Source organism: Podarcis tiliguerta (assembly GCF_965153285.1).
Source record: "Podarcis tiliguerta genome assembly, chromosome: 11".
Taxonomy (NCBI): Eukaryota; Metazoa; Chordata; class Lepidosauria; order Squamata; family Lacertidae; genus Podarcis; species Podarcis tiliguerta.
The window spans coordinates 35475776-35502567 of NC_139544.1; the positions used below are offsets into that span (position 1 = coordinate 35475776).

At 42.0% G+C, this 26792-nt stretch overlaps 1 protein-coding gene across 2 annotated transcripts; it reads left to right on the forward strand.

The window, feature by feature from the left end:
- Window positions 1-1197: 1197 nt before the first annotated feature.
- On the forward strand, window positions 1198-16284 carry S100Z (S100 calcium binding protein Z). 2 transcript variants are annotated; one of them, XM_083404572.1, is made up of 4 exons: window positions 1198-1326; window positions 9732-9873; window positions 14289-14452; window positions 14744-16284. In XM_083404572.1, exons 2-3 carry the CDS (start codon window positions 9733-9735, stop codon window positions 14445-14447), a joined length of 300 nt encoding a protein of 99 aa, XP_083260698.1. In that variant the 5' UTR covers window positions 1198-1326; window position 9732; the 3' UTR covers window positions 14448-14452; window positions 14744-16284. The 2 variants fall into 2 exon arrangements, with proteins under 2 accessions (XP_083260698.1, XP_083260699.1); XM_083404573.1 differs by lacking the exon at window positions 1198-1326 and adding an exon at window positions 9335-9400.
- Window positions 16285-26792: the final 10508 nt, after the last annotated feature.

Genomic DNA, 26792 nt, shown 5'->3' on the forward strand with positions numbered 1-26792 from the left:
GTCGTGCTTCTAATTCAGTGAAGGGTCAAAATGTACCTAAGCAGTTCAGAAAACACTAGTTACATAAAGTGTGTCATCACACCTTGAATGGAAAAATTAATAGCTCTGGTGCATCATCGAAATAAAGGACCATCTGGCCCAGCATTTTCTTTCCCCTAGCAGCCTACCCACACATCTCCAGAAAGTCCGCAAGTGGGGCAAGAAGACAATAGCCCTCTTCTATTCTGGTTGCTGCTATCAGCAGTTGGCCCTCAGAGCATATAGCTACCATGATTTGCAGCCACTTGTCCTCCATGATGTTTTTTTTAAAAAAATGAACCTGAGTTCTCCTGTGTTATAATGTATGCTCAACCGCTGACCTATGGACATGCCAATTTAGTGGGCTGAAATATAAAGTCAGAAGTGACTTTGGGGGTACACCAGTTGAAGCCTTTGCTCAGTGCAGGACCTGCAATGCCAGAGGCAACTGCAGCTTCCCTTATAGATAATGGTTCAACCTCTCCTGAAATGACTCCAGTGAAGGAGAGCCCACCATCTCCCTGTGTAGGCCACATTTAAATCATGCATTTAAAGCACTATTGATACCACTTTGAACAGTCATGACCCGCCCCTCCACGAAAAAGAAAACAATTCCGGGAGCTGTAGTTTGTTAACAGTTCTGAGAGTTTTTGGGAGATTCCTGTTCCTTTCACAGAGCTACAGTTCCCTGAGTTCCCTGTGAAGAGGTAGGGAGTGATAAACCACTCTGGCAACTGCAACTGTAGGAGGGGAATAAGAGTTGCCTGGCAACTCTCAGTACCTTTAACAAACTACATATATATAAAAAGGTAAAGGTACCCCTGCCCGTACGGGCCAGCCTTGACAGACTCTAGGGTTGTGCGCCCATCTCACTCAAAGAGGCCGGAGGCCAGCGCTGTCCGAAGACACTTCCGGGTCACGTGGCCAGCGTGACATCGCTGCTCTGGCGAGCCAGAGCCGCACACGGAAACGCCGTTTACCTTCCCGCTAGTAAGCGGTCCCTATTTATCTACTTGCACCCGAGAGTGCTTTCGAACTGCTAGGTTGGCAGGCGCTGAGACCGAGCAACGGGAGCGCACCCCGCCGCGGGGATTCGAACCACCGACCTTTTGATCGGCAAGCCCTAGGCGCTGAGGCTTTAACCCACAGTGCCACCCGCGTCTCAACATATATATAAGAAAGGGCTAATTGGAGTTTCTGGTATCATGCCAGCCTGAATGAGTGCTCTGGTCTACTGTATGGAGAAATAAATTGGACTCTGGCACTTGGAAGTGAGCCACTGCAAAGTTCATGGTCCTGGGAGTTCAGGTAATACCTGATACTGTATATCATTTTCATTCCATCTCATGTTTTTGGATCAAGGAAGTGCTCTTGTGTGTCCTAATCGTGTTATGTAAGGAATAACAAAGCGCTCAGGGAGTTGCCTTCCCAGCGGAAGCAAAGGGAGGAATCTGAAATACACAAAGCAAGCAGGTACTGTATTCATACCTAATCAAGCCAAGAATGTTGCAGAACAAGATTATTACTGTTTCTTGTTCCAGGTTTCATGCCCTTAGGGTTAATATACCAAATCTACAGGGCCATTTTTTGTGTGAATAATAAACTTGATTATGATCATTATGATGGTGATAATACATTTCTTGGACTCTGTCCAGGATGACTAGCAACCATTAGAAAAATACAACCTGATGACCAAAATTTTCCTGATGCAGCACATACAGAAGGCATTAAGGTGTCACTCCCGGTGGATGTCAGTTGCCCAAACAAACTTCCATAAAGCAGCATGCTCAACACACAAGCCTGGTAGACCTTAATCTTGGTGTTGGACATTAGCATCACATTCTCCCATACCCTTGTGGAGAGGCCAGCCATTGGCATTCCTGCCTTGCCAATATGCTTGTCCAGCTCAACATCACTGGAAAGGTTGCTGGTTATGGTGGAGCTCAGGTAGACAAGATAAAAACATTATTCCTTCTTTAAAAAATTAAAATTAAAATACAATATACTGAAGAAAATAACTGAAAGATATGGGGCAGACAGGGCTGGCCCAAGGCATTTTAGCATCTGAGGTGAACAACAAAATGGCCAAAAAACAAAACAAAAAAACTGCTAGGGAAGAAGGGTTGAGTGAAAATCTACATCAGGAACAAGGGGGAAATAAAGATGTGTAATGCTTTATTAAGAGACGCGGGTGGCGCTGTGGGTCAAACCACAGAGCCTAGGACTTGCCGATCAGAAGGTCGGCAGTTCGAATCCCTGCGATGGGGTGAGCTCCTGTTGCTCGGTCCCTGCTCCTGCCAACCTAGCAGTTTGAAAGCACGTCAAAGTACAAGTAGATAAATAGGTACCGCTCTGGAGGGAAGGTAAATGGTGTTTCCATGTGCTGCTCTGGTTCGCCAGAAGCAGCTTAGTCATGCTGGCCACATGACCCGGAAGCTATACGCTGGCTCCCTCGGCCAATAAAGCGAGATGAGCGCCGCAACCCCAGATTTGGTCACGACTGGACCTAATGGTCAGGGGTCCCTTTACCTTTAATGCTTTATTATGTTTTTATCTATGTTGTAAGATGCCCAGAGTGGCTGGGGCAACCCAGTCAGATGGGTGGGGTACAAATAATAAAAATAATTATGATTTATATCTAGAAACGCCCAAGGCATTTGCTTCACCTTGCCTCATGGGTGGGCCAGCCCTGGGGAGAGGACTCAGGAGGACTAGAAATGAGCAGCAGGAGGAGCAAAAAGGAAATGAAGCAGGGAGGTGTGAGTACTCCATAATCCCAAAACCATGATATGCTAAATGCACATCACAGGGGACAGTGAAATGTGGTTGTTTTAGAAAAAAAATTCAGGCTACTATCAGCTATGCCAAAAGCAAGTTTTAACTCCAGGGAAACACATGTATCACCTAGACAGAAGAAATAATATGTGGTTCACATTTCCAAAATGCAGGAACAAATTACTAGCCGAATTTTGAGATGGTACATTTAAGTCCTCATACATTAGAATAGATATAGTGTATTCTATATGTCATAAGAGCTCCCTCTTCTGGTTATAGCTCATATTAAAGGTCCTTTATAAAAGGTCTTCCGATCCTTAGCTAATTTAAAGATTTAGGCTAATATCTTTCTTAGATTTAAATATTGCTTCTTAGTTCTCAATATACAGTGGTACCTCGGGTTACAGATGCTTCAGGTTACAGATGCTTCAGGTTACAGACTCCACTAACCCAGAAACATTACCTCCGATTAAGAACTTTGCTTCAGGATGAGAACAGAAATCGTGCTCCGGCGGCAGCGGGAGTACCCCATTAGCTAAAGTGGTGCTGGTTAAGAACAGACCTCCAGAACGAATTAAGTTCTTAACCCGAGGTACCACTGTATGATGATTCTCACTACACCTGAGAGATGAGTTTGTGTCCTTGGGATCCCTTTCCCCCACCCCTCTTTGTTGAGATGTGAGCTGTGACTTGTTCACAGCTGCGCTGTGCCCTTTGCTGGTGCCCAAGGCTCATGCACCAGGCAGGACCAGAAGATTAGCTTGAAGGCTGAACCAAACCCACTGTGCCAGCCCAACCCTCCCTGCCACAGGCACAGAGCATGGATGGTTCACGGGGCCGCAGTTTGCCACTTGCCTGCCTGCCCACGAAGTGGGGAGCCTGGTCGGGTGGCTGACAGATGCAGCCCTTGGTGGATGCATCCCCCCAATGCTGTCTGGGCAGCCATTCAGCGAGGGGGCCAGGTGTGCAGCAGCAAGGCCAGGCTGGGCTCCAGGGCCCAGAGACCCCCAGTGGCAGGCAGGATGGGGATCCCTGTGTGAGGCACCTTACTCGCGCCCCCTCAAAATCATACACGCAGGGCCACGGCCCTCCCCATGCTATGCCCCTGCTTTTTGTTGTTTAGTCGTTGAGTCGTGTCCGACTCTTCATGACCCAATGGACCAGAGCTCGCCAGGCTCTCCTGTCTTCCACTGCCTCCCGCAGTTTGGTCAAACTCATGTTGGTAGCTTCGAGAACACCGTCCAACCATTTCGTCCTCTGTCGTCCCCTTCTCCTTGTGCCCTCCATCTTTCCTAACATAAGGGTCTTTTCCAAGGAGTCGTCTCTTCTCATGAGGTGGCCAAAGTATTGGAGCCTCAGCTTCACAATCTGTCCTTCCAGTGAGCACTCAGGGCCGATTTCCTTCAGAATGGATAAGTTTGATCTTCTTGCAGTCCATGGGACTCTCAAGAGTTTCCTCCAGCACCATAATTCTAAAGCATCAATTCTTTGGCGATCAGCCTTCTTTATGGTCCAGCTCTCACTTCCATACATCACTACTGGGAAAACCATAGCTTTAACTATAAGGACCTTTGTCGGCAAGGTGATGTCTCTGCTTTTTAAGATGCCGTCTAGGTTTGTCATTGCTTTTCTCCCAAGAAGCAGGCGTCTTTTAATTTCATGACTGCTGTCACCATCTGCAGTGATCATGGAGCCGAAGAAAGTAAAATCTCTCACTGCCTCCACTTCTTCCCCTTCTATTTGCCAGGAGGTGATGGGACCAGTGGCCATGATCTTAGTTTTTTTGATGTTGAGCTTCAGACCATATTTTGCATTCTCCTCTTTCACCCTCATGAAAAACTTCTTTAATTCCTCCTCACTTTCTGCCACCAAGGTTGTAGAACTCCTGCTTATCTCCTGCTCCTCCTTTGCTTTCAAAGGAATTCTGCTTGCTGGGTTCTGACCAGCTCTTGCTTCTCACTGACTTCTGGCCTAGGCAGAGTAGACCACAACTCTGATCACCACTGACCATTGGCCATGATAGCTGGGGTTGGCTGGAGGGGGTGTTCAAGGACATCTGGAGGGCACCATAACAGATAAGAACAAAGCAAGGACCTGCTGGACCAAACCAATAGCCCATCTAACATCCTGCTCTCACATCCGGCTCTCTGGTTTTAAGTGGTATTTTTGTTTGACTAATACTGTTTGCTTTATATTGTACACAGCTTGGAGATTTTTAAACTATTAAGCAGCTGTCAGGGAACTGCCATCAGCGCCGGAGGGAGAAAGCAAAAGCCAGAGGGATTATAGAGAGCCTCCAGGGATCGGGAGAAGCAGCTCATCTTCTGGGGAAGAGAATAAACGCAGCTCTAGTGGAGAGGGGGTGCAGGAGTCGAAAGTGGCGAGGCGGTCCCATGACTCCTTGCCTGGGACAAGCGGGGAAGGAAGGGGTCCTCCGCTGCCCATACCCTCTCTGCGCAGAAGGCTTTCGCGCAGAGAGGGAAGGCGGAGACTGGGCGTCAAGGAGCTTCTGTGCTGGAGGAAGTTTAAGAAACGCCCCACTCACGGATTCTGCCAGCGATTGAATCAGCCACGGGTGAGTGGCTCTCCGGACAGATTTAGTTTACATTAGCAGCCAGCCAGGGAGAGATTTGCCTGCTTGCGCACAAGCAACCCCTTGGAAACCTAACAGCAGCTTATCAATGTTTTTGAATGAATCACATTTTGGGCTGGTATAAGCATAAAACAGAGATAGGGAACCTGCAACCAACCAGATGTCATTGGTCTGCAACTCCCAACATCCTTTACTATTGGCCAGGCTGGCTGAGCCTGATGGGAGTTGGAGTACCATGGCCTCTGGAGGGCCACAGGCCTAAAACAAATTCAAAACAAACCACATTTTGCTTGTGTCCCTTAACGAGGTCCATGAACCCTCACTTTGAAATGTCAAAAGTTTCCACTGCTTGAGGCACAGTTTGACTACCCGTGGTCAAACTAGAACTTGAATCAAAATCTCCTTTAAAAGGGCTAAAATATAACTGGACAGAAAGCAAGGCCAAAACCTATAATAACATGTTTCATAGGAACTTATTTTGTTGCTGATCCATACCTGGCTTCCTGTTGTTGCTGCTTCTCCTCATTTGCAACTGGGGCAGGCCCTACCATTAGAGTGAGGCAGCTCCACATGAGTGGAGAGTGACATCAAGGCTTCAAAGGACAGGGACACTCTATCTATCTATCTATCATCTATCTATCTATCTATCTATCTATCTATCAATCATCTATCTATCTATCTATCTATCTATCATCTATCTATCTATCTATCTATCTATCTATCTATCATCTATCTATCTATCTATCTATCTATCTATCTATCTATCTATCTCTATCTATCTATCATCTATCTATCTATCTATCTATCTATCATCTATCTATCTATCATCTATCTATCTATCTATCTATCATCTATCATCATCTATCTATCATCTATCTATCTATCTATCTATCTACCGGTATCTATCTATCTATCCATCCCACCTGTGAGGATCTGCCAGGCAGAGGTATAAGTACCTAGGGTCCCTTGTACCCTTGGCAAGGAGTTCTGCTGAGGCACTCAGAAGAGCCTGTGCACTTCACCCAGTCGCCTAGAGCAGTGGGTGAAGGGGCAGGCTTCTACCCACTCCAAGCCAGAGTGGAGAGGCACAATTTTTGCACCCGCTGCACCTGTGCTCTTGCAAGGACCAACCTGGCAAACACCTAGGTAAGTATCTGCTGCCAGGGATGGCCACAGGTAACCAAGGTAGCTCTTACCCACTCCTCCAAACTGGAGAGGTGTGTGCATGTGGCCCCACTGAGTACCACAAACATGAGGTTCTTTGGGAGTTTTTTATTTCTAGAGGCAGCTGGTGATCAGGGTTATTCTTCTAGCTGTCCCAATAAATTGCAGGGATCAGAGGTGCACAAAGCTTAACTATTATTTCCCATGATATTTTTTTATTTTGCTGTACTCACAGCTTAGAGGACTTAGCTAGCTGTTTAAGGGTTTTTTAAGCAGGTAGATTCCACTTCTATGTGTTTGCTTCTCTAGCAAGATAGCACAGAAAACACTCAACTGTGCCAGTTATGGTAAATCTAAAGTAAACATCATACAACTCCATTTCAGCACACAAGGGGGAGCCACACTCCAAATAAAATTTTGACTTATAATGCACACAAAAATTTCACCAACATTTACCATATTTTTTGCTCTATAAGACTCACTTTTTCCCTCCTAAAAAGTAAGGGGAAATGTGTGTGCGTCCTATGGAGCGAATGCAGGCTGTGCAGCTATCCCAGAAGCCAGAACAGCAAGAGGGATTGCTGCTTTCACTGCGCAGCGATCCCTCTTGCTTTTCTGGCTTCTGAGATTCAGAATATTTTTTTTCTTGTTTTCCTCCTCCAAAAACTAGGTGCGTCTTGTGGTCTGGTGCGTCTTATAGAGCGAAAAATACGGTATATCTGAACCCTGTAATAGAAGTGTACATTGGCTCTGTTTGTTCCCTGAATTAAGAAATGAACTTCAGTTCGTCAGATTGCACCATTCACAAGGCATCTCAAGATGTCTCAAAGTTATTGAGTGTCTCTGTGGTCTGGCTGTCCCTAACATAAACCTGCTAGTTCCACCGACTCCCAAGAAATGAAACCAGGCTTACTGGGGAAATGCTCAGAGCCAAAAATCTGTGGCAGGGGGCAGAACCCCAACAACAAGCACCCTTGGGTAACAGGGCCGTTGCTGAGGAGTGACATTCCCCATTACAGTGGTACCTCTAGTTACAAACTTAATTTGTTCCGGAGGTCCGTTCTTTACCTGAAACTGTTCTTAACTAGAGGTGTGCTTTCGCTAATGGGGCCTCTTGCTGCTGCTGCGCCGCCGGCACACAATTTCCGTTCTTATCCTGGGGCAAAGTTCTCAACTCGAGGTAACTCTTCCAGGTTAGCGGAGTTTGTAACCTGAGGCGTTTGTAACTCGAGGTACCACTGTATTTCCTTGGGACCCATGCTCTTTTTTGCACCTCCACGCATCCCCTCAATGCAAACATCTCACTTCATGTGAAGCAACCCTAGACACGCCCAAAAATGTAGCACAAGTAGGAAAGATCTTACACCTTCCAGAGCAACCTCATCACCTCCTTAGGGAGGACGACTTCATGTTTTCTGAATCATAGCCCTAAGTGCCAATTAGTAGAAATACAATTTGCTGTATTTACTTTTTAGTAGGGACTGAGAAGAAATTCGATTCAGATCACATGTAAAAGTTGTATCTATCGAATCTGCATTTTTCAAAGCAAAATGAGAACTGAGCCATCTTTTGAAATTTTGTGATGCAGTTCCCCAACTAAATAAAGTTTACAAAATGCACATATTAGGTAAAAGTGTGCATAAATATGAATATTTTCTTGAAGATGACATATAAAAAGACATTATGTTAAGAAAAATTACTTGCAAAAATGTGTACATACAAAAAAATGTGTTTGTTAGAAATTCGTACTCAAATGCCAAAGTTAGGATTAGAAAAAAAATCAAATTGCTGTAGAAATGTGAAGAGCCAAATTTTAGATTGGAAAAAAATGAGAAATTGGGAAATCAAAACTGATGGACCCTTCTGCTCTTACTTCTAGTGAATTAGTAAGTTGCAAACAGCATATAGCTACAGTGTTTTCTAAGTGAATTTTCCTGCCATTCTTTCATGAAGAGGGCTATCTTTTAGTGGCACCACCTGTGCTTTGCACACCTTTGCGTCTCCAGTACTCTTTTGAGCTTGGAAATTATATGCTGAAGGTTCGGTTTTAACTTCTGAAGTGTGACAATCCGGTCTCACATTGGACTGAACTTAGATCAATATCTTATGAAATCAGATGCAGCCCTCCTTCACCTGGTGCCCTCCAAATGTTTGGTCTACAACTCCCTTCATCCTCAGTTTGGATTGGCTGTGCTGGCTCACTGGGACTGATGGGAACTGTAGTCCAAAACACCCCAAAGGTACCAGGGGAAGGTTAGTGTAATGATTAGTATGTTGAAGTAGCACTGGGAGGAGACAGGTTCAAACCCCCCTCAGTCATAAAGCTCACTGAATGATCTTGGACCAATCCCTATTTCTCAGCCTTCATTACCTCACAGGGTCATTGTAAGGATGAAATGGGGGAATAGGGGGTAGGAAATGTATACTTCCCTTAGCTCCTTAGGGGAAGGATGGGATATAAATGAAATAAATCATAAGGCAAAGCACTGCATCTTCTTGTTCTGTATTTGTGGTATTCCCAGTGGTTGGCTTCCTAGCAACTAATTGGATTTCCATCCTCGATGTTTTAATGAAGTTGCCACTTTTATACTTCTAGCTCCTTATTGAATGCTCAGGGAAGCCAGCCAGCCTCAAGAAAGCCACCTGGGGAAAGATACCTACACCTGTTGACGCATAACAAGCAGTCACAAATAAAGTGAAACCCAGGAAGGGGGAGACATTTTATCATTGGTGATTTCCCTCTAGAAACCCCAGGGGAATTTGGTAAGCTAGGGTGGAACCCTCAGAATAGAGTTGACTACAGTCTGTACCTGCTGGAGACAATACTTTATTTGGACCATTTCAGAACAGGTAGGAATAAATGCTTAAATTTTGCCTTGTTAGATGTATTTTGCTTCTTTGCCCTTTCAGGAAAACGTGTGGCCACTTAGAGATGACTGCACATCCAATGAGCTCAATACATGTCTTCCTGGATTCATTTGTAAAAGTGCTCTCCTAAATTAGCGTCGTAAACAAGTTTGTGCAGCTGGTCAGATGATAAATATTTAGTATCACAGAAGCTCTGAATCCTATATTGACTTTCTGGGCAACTGTGTTTATCTCTGTGCATATACAGAAATGCTTACGTTTTAGATGGTTCATGCAAGGTTGCTATAAGCCTTCCCTTTATCTCCCTTTGTAGTATGCCAACACTGCTGGAAGGTGCGATGGACACCTTAATCAAGGTCTTTCACCATTACTCAGGAAAAGAAGGGGACAAATATAAACTCAATAAAGGAGAACTCAAGGAGCTCCTCACCAGCGAACTTACTGACTTCCTTTCGGTAAGACAGAGTCATGGTTAAATCTTTTTTTCACCGACTGCTTGCTGGACATGGGGAGGGGGAATAGCTACTGGAGGATCCTTGACGAGTATTTCATATGCCGTTTGTTCACCCAGACATGCAATTAAGTCTTTTCTGCAACAGCAGCTGTACTGTGTGCAAAAATAGTTGCTATATTTTGCCACATCCAAGGAAATGTGCTTTGGTGACCAAGTACTTAGGACCCTTGATTATGTTATTATTAGAAACCTTTATCCAAATAGTCAGCCATAATGTTAAGTTTCGATATGGATGTGAAAGTCTTGGGTTCAAATCCCAGTTAACTTATAAAAGTTGCGGGCTGGCTGTGGGAAAATCTCACGCCATAGCTCAGCTGAATATCTTGTCTAGCCATTACAACCAATATGGTAGAACTCAGTTTGTGCATTGTGAGCTTGCCTGCCCCCACTGACATGGATCAGTGGTGGACGAACTTGGTACATGAAGACAAGTAATGGGATGGGAAAGGTAGGAGATGCACAGTAGTCATGGTGATCCCCATAGCAAATGTAATATCTAAATGAATGGGGAGCTGATTTTATTCATTCACTGGGGAAGAGGCGATGTTCCTTTTCAAAGTAGAAAAACTGTGTTCCACAGAACACAGCTTCAGTATTGAATGAATGACACAAGTGCACACACTCAACAGTTCTTAGCAATAAAAGCAAAACTAATTCTCAGCTGCTATGTTTTTGCTTAAGAGTTTAAGAATATTTCAAGTGCCATGTTATTTAGAACAAACTACCTATCTAGTCTAAGAATATGGAAGGCTCACAAAAGTGCTGCAGAAGTGAATCATCTGATTTGTTTTATTTATTTGTTTTCCTTTTATTCTTTACTGGCCGGTCTTCAGCTGCGGCTCTCAAAGCAGCTTACAACAAATCCACAAAAATGCAATATAGAAAAGAATCCAGTGCAACATACAAATTAGAGCAGAAAACTTAAATGTCCTCTTTGACGTACAGAACAATTCCTCTGCTGCATCCTGCCGTTCCTATAGAGTTTGTATCCAAAGATAACCTCATCCCACTGGCTTTCTCCTCTTTTACCAGGATTTCTGTTATGCCCACAATAGCTGTACTCTTCTTTAAATCCAAGCATTCCAGTTCAGCCATCTTGGCCAGTGTATTAATTGTATTACATTTCTCAGAGGCAGTAAACCTCTGGTATCAAAATAATGCAAACAGCAAGGGGTGGCTATACCTTATTCACTAGGCTAAAGCAGAAGGAAGGAAGCAGCAGGGACAGAAGGAAGTTGGGTTGGGGTTATGAGACAGAGATTCTATTTTCTTCTATGGTGACAATAGGTTCTCTTTGGGAATGGTTTTAATGTGGTCAGTTAGCTGCACGTGACTCATACCATGTACAATGTACAAATAGGTATGGGAAAACTGGTGGGTGAGGGTTTTTTTTACTTGCATTCCTTTCTCTTGGTTCCTTCTTAGACTGCATATACATCATATATTTAAAGCACATTTCACATGCATTACCCTCCCCCAAAGAATCCTGGGAACTGTAGTTGAATGGTGATTGGAACTTTATCTCCGTGAAGGCAGATTAGTGTCTGGGGTTTTGAGGGGAAAATGTGCTTTTGTATACACAGTCTTACTCACTCTGTCAGCCTCATAGGCTCTCTCTGCACCATCTGTGCTGCTGAATCATAGCCACAGGGTGCTATCCCCAACTGCCTCAAGGCAACCTCACCCCTGCCTCTTCGAGTCCTTTCCCTCTTCCCTTCAGACCTATTCAGCTGCGGCCATGTCAAGCATAACATTATTTGCCCCATTCCTTAGTATGTAATGCAATGGTTGAGAAGCATGCAAATAGGTCTGATATGAGGGTAGGGATTAGTGTAATGCAGGCGTAGGCAAACTCGGCCCTCCAGATGTTTTGGGACTACAACTCCCATCATCCTGTTAGCTAGGGATGATGGGAATTGCAGTCCCAAAACATCTGGAGGGGCGAGTTTGCCTATGCCTGGTGTAATGGCTGCCAATGTCTCAAAGGTACTGATGCCTCCCCAGAGCAAATAATATTCCCTTAGGCAAATTATTAGAAAGAAGAGGCATTTTGGGTATTTTTATTGTGTCTGTAAGCCTCTTTGAACTACAGTGGTGCCTCGCAAGACAAAATTAATTCGTTCTGTGAGTTTTTTCGTCTTGTGAATTTTTCATCTTGCGAGGCACAGTTTCCCATAGGAATGCATTGACGGTTTTAAGAAAAAGGCGCAAGACATTTTCGTCTTGCGAAGCAAGCCCAAAGGGAAATTCGTCTTGTGAAGCAACTCAAAAAACAAAAACTCTTTCGTCTTGCGAGTTTTTCGTCTTGCAAGGCATTTGTCTTGCGAGGTACCACTGTATTTCCACGAGTCAAATGACTAATAAGTGATAATGCCTAGGTGAAAGTTTACAGCAGGGGTGTGCAACCTTTTGGGAGCTGCATACCATTGTGGGCAGAGGTGTGAAGTAGGCAGATCAATGGATGTGACTCTTAACTTTGTAAAGTAGGCTACATATCACAGTTAAAGGATGAGATTCCAACTTGGCAAAAGAACTAAAGGAGAGAGCAGATCAGGACAGGTGAGCTGTGCTGCTGGGGAGAGCCCCAAGAATTAGATGGAGAGGCCTGGTGGTTACTCACCCTTGGTTTAAACAAATCTCAATCGTAACTTGCTATCTTCTCCTCCACCTTTCTGGTGGTATTGCTGTTGACCATGCTAGTAAGGTGGGCAGATGGGCAGAAAGAGAGAATATGTAGATCAAAGTGTATGCCGATGAACTTTGGTCTATGTCTGGAAATTTTCTTGCTTTTTAAGTGCTTCTTCGGGCCTGAAGCCACATGCAGTTTTATTCATAGGTTGATTGGAAACTCCTGTGGACTCTAAATATAGCTTCCTATCTATCCTGAGCAGAGAGGTGGCTGAGAAGAGCTCTCGCTACAGGACACATTATCAGTCTTGATGTGATTTGTGTTCCTCTATTTTGTTCCTAATTTATAACGCCGCTGAAGTTCTTGTGTTAAAAAAAGAAAGATCTGATATATAAGTGGCATCCTGTAGTCTATTAATCCTAAGAAATCTCATAGTCTTAAAAACTGGCAGCTCTGCAAAAAGGAAAAGAAATAAAAAAAGGAACCTGTCATCAATTTTCTCGGATTGGATTCTCTCTCTCCTGCATTCCATCTTAATAAAATATCTCTGTTTGTAGCGACCCAGTCCCCAGAGTAATCAGCAAGCACTAACTAGATGTGCTTCAGACTTTTGAAGATTAAGCAGAAATTGTGGATTATATCTGGTTTAGGTTGAGTCCACATGTTTAGCTTCCAGTGCTCCTAATTTAGTCCTGGTTTGTAGAGCATATTTCACACATTAGGATTAAAGCAGCTTTTGCCTCTGTCGGGTTTGTAATGATGATTTTTAAAAACTGTAGGAGCCACAATGCTAATTCACATTGCAAATTCGTCTTCTACACAAACAGCCATTATCATTAGCATGCAAGAAGCTGAAAACCTCACATGTGAAAATGCCCTTGAAATAATTTCACTAGTACACAGAAGTTCATATAAATCTAGAATGCAAGATACATAGGGTCGCAGAGCGGTTATCTATACAGCTGGTGGTAATTACGGTAAATTCTAGGTTTAGATTAATTGGGATACAGATACTGGAAATTACTACAATATTTTGAGTTTCGGGAGCTGACTATCAAAACTCGGGTTGCAATTCAATTCTATACCCACTTGCCTTGGGAGTAAGCTTCATTGAACTCTATGGGATTTAGTTCTGAGTATACGTATACTGTATCGGATTACCATCTTCAAAGATCAATTCCCTCTTCTCCCTCCTAGATGAGAGAACACCTCTCTGTGCTCTTTGCTTGCAACATGTGTGTGCGGTCCCTAAAAACAAGATCCTTTCTTCTTTTAGGGTATAGCTTTATTTATATGCAGATATAACCAGTTTGTTGTCTAAAATTCAGATACCTGATCTACTAAGACAATACATTGGATGATGGCCCTAGTGGGAAAACATTGACATTTAGCTTATTAATAAAGTAAACCATCTACACTATTAGAAATAAATATTGTGTTGTTCAAAGTTGAGGTACCTCATGTACCTGCTGCAGACACTGGTAAATATCACAGTACAAATAAGAAATTCCCTGAGGGTTAAGGACAGTGTATGCACATGCCCTCAAGGAAATAAAAAGAAATCTCTAATGTAATTTAACACACATCTCAAAAGATTCTCTAACCAATATTGAAATGTACATATCTATCTATATGTCTATCTATCTATCATCTATCTAGCTATCATCTATCTATCTATCTATCATCTATCTATCTATCTATCTATCTATCTGTTTTTGCCTTTATAGTGTCAAAAGGATCCCCAGTTGGTTGATAAGATTATGCAAGATCTTGATAGCAATAAAGACAATGAAGTGGATTTTAACGAATTTGTGGTTCTGGTTGCTGCCTTGACTGTTGCATGCAATGATTTCTTTGAAGAGCAAATGAGGAAAAGGGGAGAATAGAAATGGTAGGTGAAGCATGTTTAATTATCACTGTAGCACTTTTCTTGTCTAATGGTTGAGCTCATTGAACCTGGATATTATGGATAACAAATGAAGTTATCATGGAGACATTTCAGCTTTCCTCTCACTTCCTTGTGTAGAATGTCCATCCAAATGTAACTTGCCAATATGAAAAATGAGAGAAAGGAAGAAAATACAAAAGAAGCTGAATGTATGCACCTTAATGTGGATAATTTCCTTTTCCTAAGGATGATGTCATTGCTAAATACCTGCTACATCTCTGTTTGCATTGACAGGTTGCAGTCGCCTTTGGGAGACAGGATGGGAGACAGCAACTTCAACGGAACCAATATTTCACTTTTTGTTTTGTGTTTGGCTTTCCCTTCTCTTCCAGCAATACAAGGTTTCCTGTCAACACTCCCACTTCTGTTTTTATATCAGTGCACAATGAGCAGTTCATCCATAGGCAAGATGCGTTCCAAAACCCAGCCATTTACTTTCAGCAAGTCTCTTTGTATGAACCCACCCAGACCCTGAGATCATCATCTGAGGCCCTTCTTTATGTACCTCCTCCATGGAGGGTGGCAACAGGGGAATGGGCCTTTTCTGCAGTGGCTCCCCATTTGTGGAATGCTCTCCCCGAGGAGGTTCTGCTGGTGCCTTCATTATACACTTTCAGGTGCCAGGTGAAAAGGTTCCTCTTTAACCAGCCCTTTGGCTGATGAACATCCTTTTACCCTTTTAAATGTGTTTGGGGGATGGGTCTATTGGTTTGTTTAGTTCTTGCTCTTGTTTTTATTATGTATTTTTGTGTTTCTTTATCTTGCATTTTTATGTTGTAAACGACCCTGAGATCTATGGTTCGGTATACACATTTAATAAATAATAAATAATAATAAATAATAATAAATATGGCTGCTGTATGTATTGGGCCTTTAGATCTGTCATCACATGGCATAATAGGTGCTGTGTTGTAGGTCAACCCTTGAACCAGTTCAATTCTATTGAGTCCTTTTGAGTAGTGCTGGAACAGAGCCATATAATAGCTGCATAGCTGTGTAGTGTGCAGAGCCTGATGTAACAGTGATTTTTACCTTAAGGTTAACCACACCATTGCCACCTTTCTCTGGATTTCTCAGCAGATGGTGAGAGGTAGATATGCTGGAACTAACTGTATGGCTACAGGCCACAGCCACACACGCATGGTATAGGCATTTATAGCAAGGTTTTTCAGAGGTCACTTGACTCCACCCATAATGCAGAGTTTCAAGTGTATGAGTAAGCGACATCTTTTCCATTGCTCTATAAGCTACTAGTTTAACTGCAAGGCCATAGGAAGAGTACAGGTGTTGACCAGTTCTTTCCTGGTGAGAAGAATATTTAGCTAAAAACAACAGCCTGGGGAGAGAGGAAAGCCAGGGCCACGCACGCTTCCTAAATGTTTCATCTGGCCAGATTGAGCCAAGAGCCTGAGATAGCCTCACCTTTAATGGATCATGGCCCCATCACATCCCTAGTACCCTGCCAGTAAGTTAACAAACGTTATTCAGCTTTTTCTGCTCTAAGAACTCACCAAAAGAACACTCTGTCCCCCAGACTCAGCACCCCATCTTCCTGACTCAAAAATCTCCTCTCTCAATCTTGCATTCTTCTGAGTATCTTCTTCAATCTGTTTGAAAAACCCATCCAAATTATTTTCACAAACCATTTGTGGGTCCAGTTTTAGAATTATTGGGCTTAGGGTTCTATTGTTATAAGGATGAAGGTGGTTCTGCTGAATGGCTTGTTTTTTCTCCCATTAACGTTTTGTATATGCTTTTCTTTACTTTTAATGTCATTTAAATAAACCACAATAAAGTACTAGACAGAGACTCTGATGTTGGGATTTGTGTATGAAAGGTACACGAGACACTTTATGTGAAAATTATGCTTCTGTCTCTTAACCAGTTAAGAAAGTATGACATATTTTGCCGAGTCCTGAGTGATGCATCTGTCATTGTGGGGTAACCTTTTCCCTCTAAATTGATTTGTTAAGAAGGAGGGCAGTGGTGTTACTGTAGGTGCTAATTTCTGGGGATGGTTGTCCCAGATTTTCATCACAGATTTAGTTGATCAAAGACATTTGGGGCTTGAAATATGCTTTTTATTTAAAACTCTTAGAGTCACTAGAGAACCGGAATAGACTTTCTCATGCCAATAGGTAAGCAATAGTCCTTTTCCATGTCTCATTTTGAAGCAAGGAAATGGAACAACAGACCTTAAAAGCTCTTTTGCAGCTGTCTTGGTATTTAGGAAGGAGCTACATGGTTGACAGCAGAAGGGCTGCATGTGTTGAGGGGGCTGGGGGCAGGGGGAGAATGGGGAGTGTATCCACTTTCTTCAACAGGAAGGATATAGCCCATAATTCTTTGTTCTAGACAAAACAATGCTGTATTTTCTATTAGTGTGATCAATTGCAGAGACGGAGTGAGGAAAGCAAAGTCAGATACTGGAGATTTATCTGCTGTCTTTAATTAAATTGCTCCATGATCATGAATTTAGACTAGCCTCCCCCTTTGAACAATGGAAAATGTGCTCACTACATGGGCTTATCCAAACATCCTCAGCTCTACCATTAAACACTTAAATTAAGAAAGGAGTCTATATCAGAGAGTCTACCTTAAAAAATCAATAGAAAAGTAAGAGCTATGGTTTAATATCCTCCTCTGTACATGTGAGATCAGGAAAAATACAGCAGTGTCAAACAATCACTTCTTAAGAGTCTACAAGATCCCGGTTGCATTAGATGTCCCTAAGTTGCTTAGAAAACAAACTGTATTGCCTTTAAGCTTATAGGCATTGACATTTCCTTTTATGTCTAAATGACCATTGAAGCAGCACTGGGGGAAATTACTGGATTAATGTATTTTGGTATTTGGCAGTTCTGTTTCAATAAGCTTTATCATCATCATCTTCAAGTGCTTTATCCAATCAGAAATCAGGATAAGGTGCCTGATGACATCAATGAGCTGCTGCTTGCTTCAGAATTCTGCAGTTCTTTGAGGCATTGACTCTCCAAGTAAACCCATGTCAAGGCAACACCTCCTCATCCTCATGCATTAGTAGCCTGTGTCAAATGGCTCAAGAGCAGAGACTATCAAGGTGAACTGGGAAATGCATAATTGAACCCCAGAGTTAAAAATGAGAACAAGTGAGTGTTTTGAAACTCTAGGCACCAAAATATTGCGGTAAATGGAGAAGAAGAAATTGGAAATGTCATTGAGGGGGATACGGCTGGGTTGTGTTTCCCTTCCCTCTGTTTGATAATTGATAGTATATTAGTATAGCAAGTGTCATTAAAAGAACGGCAAATGAAGGAATGAGATGCATTTTGACATTAAAGTCATGAAGCACCTGCAGAAGCTACGAGGAAGAATCTGGTTCCATTCAAAGGAACACACCATACATTCAGCATTCTTAAACCGTCACTGTGCTGTGAGTTATTCAGGTTGTTACACATGTGAAAATAAGGACGGTGGTAGGTTTGTACTGAAGGCACCATCTCCTTAGGATTCATTTTATTTATTTACTCTTTGTTTTAAGTATTTATCAGCTGTACTTCATGAACAAATCTAGGGTGGTGTACAAAAAGTGCAGATAAAATTAACACAGCATAGAAATTTGAAGCCAACAAATAAGCACAAAAAAGACACATTAAAATGAACCAAAAACCAAAAACAGAATGCAATTGCAAAACACATCTGTAATCTAAGGCCTCTCCCAGAAGACCTGTTTATTGAGCATTCATTCTGATTTGTCTGCAGGGAGGTTAGATGACATTGCATCTGTTATGTGTTATCTCACACTTTTCAGTGTATTTTCCCACCGCCTTCCTCATCGCAAAAAGATTGATCTTTTGCCGAAGTGGGTTGCTACACACCACCCCCTCACAATCAACTATAATTGCACTACTTGAATTTGACGTTATGTGACTGAGTCCCGCCCATAAATCGCAACAGTCTGGAAGTGCCCTAAAATGCTTGAGCAAATAGGTAGGTCTTCATGTGCCATCAAAAAGCTTATAATGACCCTCCTTGACCAGCCTCCTTAAGGAGAGCATTCCAACTTTGTGCCACCATGAAATAAATATTTGTCAAGGCACAGTATACCTCAGCTGCGTAGTTGAATAAGGGCCTCTCCAGAAAATCTTATGAGAAGGGCAGGCTGGTATGAATCAGTCATAAGCAAGTTCTAGGTTTAGCACAAAAACACCTTTCTTTGTTCTTAGAGAGAGCACCGGAAAGTCATAAAATGGTCTACAGAACAACTGAGATTTATTTGTTTACTTAGTGTTTATACATGTTTATCTTGCTCATGCTTTTTATGCAGTGATATGACATCATCTCCATGTCTAATAAGAGTTTTTGACTGACGGGATAATAATTAACAAATTCTCCATTATTCAGAGGTAATTAGGTTGGCTGCACACCACTGAAGTGTGGCTTCATTGTTCTGAGGCAAACAAGTTATACTATCAATGTTATCTGCTTTTAGCCACATGTTACTAGATGCAAGATAGTCCTTTGTTATTTGTTACAGTTATTTGGCTTATTTTCTAAGCCCACAGGAGTCTGGACACAACTGCATCCTTTGAAATCACACAAAGTAAACAAACTGTGAGTAGAGGGGAATAATGAAAGATACTGTGTTCTTGAATCATGGAATCAATGGAAGGAAGACTATAAACAACAGACTCATAGGGTGCTTGAGAATTTTTCCAAAATATATGGCTTGAAGAGCTAAATGCAACCAGAGGCTGGAATATTCCATGATGGCGATCATTATTATTTTTACCTAACTACATATTTGCTTCAGGAGGAATTCAACATGGTGCTAAGTGGACCACTCCAGCAGCCCAAACATTTCTGCCTACCTGGTGGAAGAATGTGCCCTTCTCCCAGCAACTTGGGCAATTTGGGGGGAAAGACCCGCTGCACTAGCCGTAGTCCTTGTATGTGCTTTCAGTGGTGGGACCAGTAAGTTGACTATGGCCCTTGGTCTTCCCTAACACCCCATACCCCCCATACTGGTGCAGCAATAAAACAGCTGGCACACTTGCAAAAGATAAGCAGGCTTCACATTGTACGGGGGACCACATCCTGAGATTCCTGCATTGCAGGAGTTTGGACTAAATGACCCTTGGAGTCCCTTCCAACTCTATGATTTGATGAAACAGGACTTTTTGATACACCAGGTGACCAAGGCCAATCTTCCTGAATACGGATGAGTGTTTGTTATCATTGGTCCAGGCATAGGAATCAAAGCATCTCTGATATCCTTTTACAGCTGGTACTCAAGGAGGCACTTCAGAAATACAGTAAATGGTGGTTAAAACAGCTTGAAGGACCAGTATAATTGCAGTGATTTGGTTGCATCCATTTTAATACAAATGACATGGATCCAAAGCTTGCCAATTTAAAGTTTCATGGTAGGAAAATTGTCTGTTGTTTTTTTGTGTGTTTTTTTTTGTTTGTTTGTTTCTGGAACTCTCTTGTTGTTTTTTTAAGAAAGTACATATCTTGTATGTACTTTAGGGTTACGGATTTAAAAAGATGCTCTAAAGTACCTAATGATTTTCTGTGTTTCTCCAGCACCATCCACATTCAAAAATAGTAGCTACGTCAATGATGCCATATTCATCCACAGAAAAAATGTTCCATGTAATTACTGTTGGAGGCAGAATAACCAGAAAATGATTTCCCTTTATTATCCTTTATGCCAGGTCAATTATCAATTGATCCAAAATAAAATGACAGTAGTTTATCTTTGAGCTTTATCACCCTTGGCTTTCTTCTGCTTGTCTCCTATATAGGTATCCAATATTGCACTTATTGTGAAGGTTCAATTACTTCCATATTCAAGCCAATATACAATTCAGTTTGCTTGGTGGGAGCTAAAGATGCATGCTAAGAACTAGAAATAGGTTCTCTTTCTCAAATGAATAATGTTTCAAATTGATGTACCAAGACACAGAAAGGCTGGTAAACTGCTCCACTGAGTTAGCTACAATTTTGAAAAGAAAAACCTTATCCTGTAAAAATCAGCTTTATTTTGTCTCTAAGTTCCCTTCACAGTTCAGATTGTGGAATGTTTATAAGAAGAATGAAAAACATACTTGATAGTGAATAGTGCAATCTAAGGGTTGTGAATTTTGCCATCAACTGTTTTTTATAGTCTCACTGACGCAATTGCATTTTGAGCCTCTGCGTAATTAGAACAAAATGTAAAAAAAATATTGTGGTAGCCTAATTTTAGCATTGAAAAGAGAGTGAGGTTTTCCGTTTAGTAAAAATTATTCAAACATAGCCCTTTGGGGGACTAGAATCATGGTCACAAAAACTCTGATTTAATAATGGTAGCTGTTTTTTTTCCCCTGACTCAACTGAAAGTTTACACAGGATATGGAGAAGTGAGAAGTAACAGCTAATATTGTTAAGACTGGTTGATGGGGGAAAATAGAATTTGCATAGCTTGGGGCATTAAACTCATGAGTTTTCTTGTGGCATTGCAGCTGGTCACGGCTAGGATTATGAGCGAGAGTGACCATGGATGTGATTGTGGGCGCGACAAGTGGCACAACAAATCTTGTGTTGCTCATGTTTTAGCATGAGTTTTATAATACCACCTTACCAGCAAGCTTCTGAGAATTTATTGGAGGTGCCATGAAAATTCTCCCAAATCTTCAGCTTAATCTCAAAAGGAAAAAGGTCAGTGTGGCTTTTATAGCCTCAGAGTTTGTTTTTGACAAGGACTCGTTTATCTGTAACTCACACTGTGGAACTTTAGTGGTTCTAAAACTCTTATAGATGGGCAAACAACACTTACGTAATTGGGGGGAACTCTAACTGATGATGTGGTTTGGATGTAATTCATTCCTTTTTTTTTAGTAGAGTTGCCTGCCACTGAAATATTTTTATTTGATAAGTCATCTACCTTTTCACCAGTTAGAATAATAATAGGTTAAAAGCTTAAGCAAATGTGTGCATTATAAAATCATTAAAAAGTGTATTTCTAAGATACTGAAAAAAGATAACTAATGAATTAATCAGTGAATGTTATCTCTTGGTGTTAAAAGGAAAAAACACATTTAATATTGCTCCCTAGTATCATATAGCCTCAAAAAATAAAGGTGTGTGCAGTTAACTAAACTAAAATGGTGGTTCCATATGGGTCTTAATAGAGTGATACATTTTTCAGCAATGCCCATCCACATGGCCAATATCTTTTTTATATATATACTATTTATTAGATTTATATACCACTCTGCATAATAAGATTTAAGGGTAGTTCACAGAATAAAATATAAAATGTTTATTCAAAAGTAAGTAAAATTCAGCAGAACTCCCTTGCAACTTTAATTAAAGCTTCTTATTTGTGGTTTCTGCCTTTTATTTCTTCCCATTCAGTAATATTTTGCAACAAACTAAAATAAAGTTAAAAATGAGTAACTGAGCCCCACTTCCTTGGGAACAGGCTGCTGAATTAAGGGGCAATTAATCAGTAATGCAACGGTACACTAAACAGAATGAAATTACAGGCACCTTCTATTTGAATGTGCAGGTTCTGGTGGAAAGACTCGACATCATATACAGTGGTACCTTTGGTTAAGAACTTAATTCGTTCCGGAGCTCCGTTCTTAACCTGAAACTGTTCTTAACCTGAGGTACCACTTTATCTAATGGGGCCTCCTGCTGCCACCACATCGCCACCATGTGATTTCCGGTCTCATCCTGAAGTAAAGTTCTTAACCCGAGGTACTACTTCCAGGTTAGCAGAGTCTGTAACCTGAAGCGTCTGTAACCTGAAGTGTTTGTAACCTGAGGTACCACTTGTAAGCTATACCTGCAGAATTCCCCCCTTTTAAGCAGAAGTTCAAGAGGCCTGTCCTCTTCTGCACCTGGTCTAAAGACCTTGAGAAAAGCCCAAAAGGCTCCACGTATTTACAGTGTAGTCTTCCCAAGCACTTCCATCTGAGATCCTTTCAGTGCTGAGGAATAAGTCAAGAGCTTTATGCCCAGAATGTATAATGCTGCCCTTATACCAAATCAGGCCCCTGGTCCATTAACATTGTGCCCATGGGTGCTGTGGCACCCACAAACCCTATCAAGCTCCCAGCCAAGTTTTCCATCTTCCTCACACACCCCCCAAGTGAATTTCAAAGTCTAAGCTTGAGGAAGCTGTCTCATTATTTCCTTCCTGGTTGCCCACTTCTGCTGAAGCTTCCCTCTTCTTGTGGGAATGTTGAGGGTGGCAGGAGAGGATATATTGTTTATTAATATCCTTCCCAACTTGTGCTAGCAAGTTTCTTCACTTAGCAGAGTGCATCCCCCTTCCTGCGCAGCAGAAAACTAGTTGCAACTCATGTGAGTTTCTTAAGACAATAAACTATTCAATCTGTCTTGCACAGATTGAGATATGTTCTAATATTCCTGGTAGGACTCCTTTGAATCCCTCCTAAAAGAATAAAGACACCACAGTCTTATTCATAACTAATAAAAAGTAGTTTTACTTTTTGATCAGGCAGAGCACAGTGTGATTCCTGAAGGCAGGCTTTAGGCTTAAAGTTACAAACATGTACAAACAGGTTTACCCCGTAGAGGAGAGAACCTGGGGGACTGCTTGGCTGGCAGCCAGCAGTCCAGTCCAGGAAGTTCGCAGGACAAAAGGAAGATTGAAGAAAGGAAGGTAGCTGCGTGACTTAGCCTTTTACCAGGTCTGGAAAGGTCACGCCCACCTCCTAGTCACATGCAAGGAAGAATGCTCCAGGCCAGGAGGAACAGGAAGTTTTGACTGGCTGGACCAACATCCCCTGTATGACCACTCTAGCAAAACAGGTATTGTTGTACTTGACTGCTCCCAGCGGATTACATCCCAAACTTCTGTAATGACCATAGGATAAAAGCCATCAGAGTTTTCAATGGACGCTGGCATTAGACACCAAGGAGAGGAAGAGATAGAAAGGAAAGGGAGAACTATAGTTTGTTCAGGAGCTGAGAGTTTTTGGAAGAGCCCATTTCCCCTCGCAGAGCTAACAACTCTCAGCGCCTTTAATAAACGACAGTTTCCAGGATTCTTGAGGAGAAGCCATGATTGTTTAAAGCTTGAAATGTATGGTGCAGATGAGGCACCTGTGATACTCTTCTGTGATGTGCTCTGAAGGTTTGAGAACTAACTTTCAAAAGGCTGCCCACTATTTGGGAAAGTTAGAAAAAAAACCCCAGAGGGTTAGGTTGTGTTGTGTCTCTTGCAGCAAAGACAGCTAGACACCTTAAAGACTAACACGTTTATTCTGATGTATGAAGTGTTATCCTAAGTTGCAAGTACATGGTTGCAAGGTGGGAATTGTAAACAGTCAGGTTAGAAGAAAACAAATGTAGAAAAGTACAGTCTGTTGTCATTGCATTGATAGCACTGCTCATTAACAAAAAAAGAGGAGGAAACAAAGTCAATGGCCTGGCATCTACATCAGTATTTTCTGCACAGACTGGATTTCAGGTCTTTCTCAGCCCATACTGAAGATGCCAAGGATTGGTTATGTTTTGGTTCTCATATTATTTCAGAAATTGTGAATTTTAGAGATTTGGCTTTAAAGGTGAAGTGAATCAGAATTCTCTCCCATTCCTAGTTCTGAGCTGGGTTTGGGGAATCTGTTTTGATGTTGCTATGAAAGCTTTATAACCTGTTCGTGTTTAAACAAGCAAATTCAATAATGAGGACAAAAAAAGATAGGGCTAGAAAGCCGGATAGAAAAGGTACAATAAATACATAGGAAAGGAAACCAACCATTTAAAAGCTGCTCTGAACTTTCTGCCACCTGTGTGGAAGCCAGGCAGGAAGTGTGCAATGAACTACAATGGTGTTTTTATATCTCCAGTATAAAACTATATTTTTGGCTAATTGGGCAGTGAGTTATGAATGTGTGATTTCCTAGTGCAGATGAGGCCCCAATAACATGAAGCAGAAAACTACATTATTTAATGTTCCCTGAAGCAATGTTAGTCTCTTAATGTGTTTTCATTAGATTATATACTAACAAATAAGATTCCCAGCAGGTGCTAACAAAAATCATTTTAATGAATGCCATGTGAAACCGTATCCTTTTGCCTAAGGATATGGCTGGTATGAAGGGTGATAGTTTCCTGTTACAATGTTGTTTCTGTTTCCATTTGTGTTTGTGGGAAGCTTAAGGGATCTTTTTGCTGAAGTATTTGGACAGAGCCTTGGGAGATAAAACTGGAAATTCTGTGGTGCAGCTCTTAAGAAACAAAAGTAAATAAGTTCTGCCGGCACAGCAGCTAGAACCCCATTTCATCAGATTTCCCTTCCTGCAGGATTTCTGATGACCAGACTAGATCCCAAATGCCAGCTTGTCAGACTTTCCTACTGTGTGTGTGTTAGATCCTTGCCCTTCCTGGCTCATTAAAAAGACCAGTGGGGGACTAACTTGAGTAGAGGGGGTAGCCAGTGCCTCCTTGCAACAAGGCAATGTTCCAACATGCCTAAAGGAGGACGGCCCTTCCTCCTCAAAAAAAGCCCTTCCTGAATCCCACCATACTGGATAATTGTCAGCCAGTCTCCAATATCCCACGCATGTGGTGGCATCTCAGCTCCAGGGGTTTCTTGGTTACCTAGCTCCATTTCAAGCTGGTTTCAAGCCTGGTTATTGGATGGAGACAGCTTTCATCCCCTTGGTGGATAACTTAGACTGGGAAGTGTGGTTCTGCTGGACCAGCACAGAAGGAAACAGCACAGAAGTGGACTCTGGCTACAAACCTGTGCATACTTTCAGGGGAGAGCAGGTAAGAACATAAAAAGAACCTGCTGAATCAGGCCAATGGCCCATTTAGTCCGGCATCTTGTTCTCACTGTGGCCAGCTAGATTCCTGTGGGAAACCTGAAAGCAGGACCTGAGCACAACAGCATTCACCTGTCCTGAATTTCCAGCAGCTGGCAACCAGTGGAGACAGGATGTGAACTTTGTGGCTAGTGCCCACTGAAATCAGCAGGGTTTAATTCCAGATAGACTTGAATAGAATTACACTGTCCATCAATTAAAATGGGTTTCATTTAGTCAATTTAGTCATGGGCCATTGTGGACATCATTCAATCAACCATTGCAAAAAATAATGAGGACCGAGACCAGGAACAGAGGAAACGGAAGGAAGAGGAAAATAGGCTTTGTAGCAGGTTTTCAGTATGGATCCCTTTCCTCCAACTGAAACAAACAGAACACAGCTAGCACAATGGAAGCTCGTCTTCAGCTGCTCAGCACAACTCTTCATTACAGTTAATCATAAAAAAAAAAATGTTACCATCTGCAAACTAGTAGATAAGCGTATCATAGTAATATTTCTTCCCATAAATTTAAGCATCACTTTGCATTTCTTTTGTTCAGCAAATTCATCAGCTATGTGTCCTAATTTAATTTTCGAATGTTCTTTCATATTCAGTGGATAATGGCTCTAAGCCATAAGGATTCCCTTGTTTCAATATCTTCCTCATCTGTATCATATGAAACTGCACATACAACTCTCAACTCATAAAAGTGGTGTTGTTACTATAGCTAAGCAGATGGTGCTATTAAAAGGCTGGTCACAGTTGCAAATGAAGGTCATACCTCTCTGACATCACATGCTCCATCACACAGTTTATTTCACTTAGCCTCTGGATCCCATCCATACCCTGCCAAGTCCCCTTTGATATCTTAGGTGGGTATCTAAGGTAGTCCATCTGTCTACTGAAAGCAACTCCAGTGTGCCTTACTTGCAATGACCAGTGCATCATAATGTTTTATCACAACCCTCTAAGCAGTAAGCAACTCCTCTTGGGTTATTTACAACCCTGCCTTGGTTTTCCAGCATAAAGGGGCAAAAGTTCTGACACCCAGAATCTTCAGGCAGTATCAGAATGATTGACAATGCATCCACAGATGAGTCAAGCTGGAATTAGAACATCTCTGAAATGAGATTGCTTTAAAAGATGCAACCAGATGGTATTTGTGAAGGGGTACAAATTTAAATCCTGTGCAAAGGTTGGCTTGATTGACTATCAGGTTGGTGACCCCATCGCAGATTTGCAACTGGAGTGCTTTCTATTTATTTCAGAGAACAGGCTAGGACAGCTCCATAGCCAGCCTTCTTGGATATATACTGCACCCAGGGTTGAGGTGAGGTAAAGTTAAGTGCAACCACACAGTAATAACATAACAAACAGTGGCAGAGTTTATTTTCACAGAGGTTGCCTTAGTGCTATAGGTTCTATAATGTTGTCCACAAGTGAATGCAGCCCCAAGGATGAGAGATGCGT

Bases quoted from the DNA above. Each gene is read 5' to 3' on its own strand.
- S100Z (XM_083404572.1), top strand. From the start codon at position 9,733: ATGCCAACACTGCTGGAAGGTGCGATGGACACCTTAATCAAGGTCTTT. The intron at 9,874-14,288 runs GTAAGACAGAGT...TTGCCTTTATAG, and splicing joins AACTTACTGACTTCCTTTCG to TGTCAAAAGGATCCCCAGTT.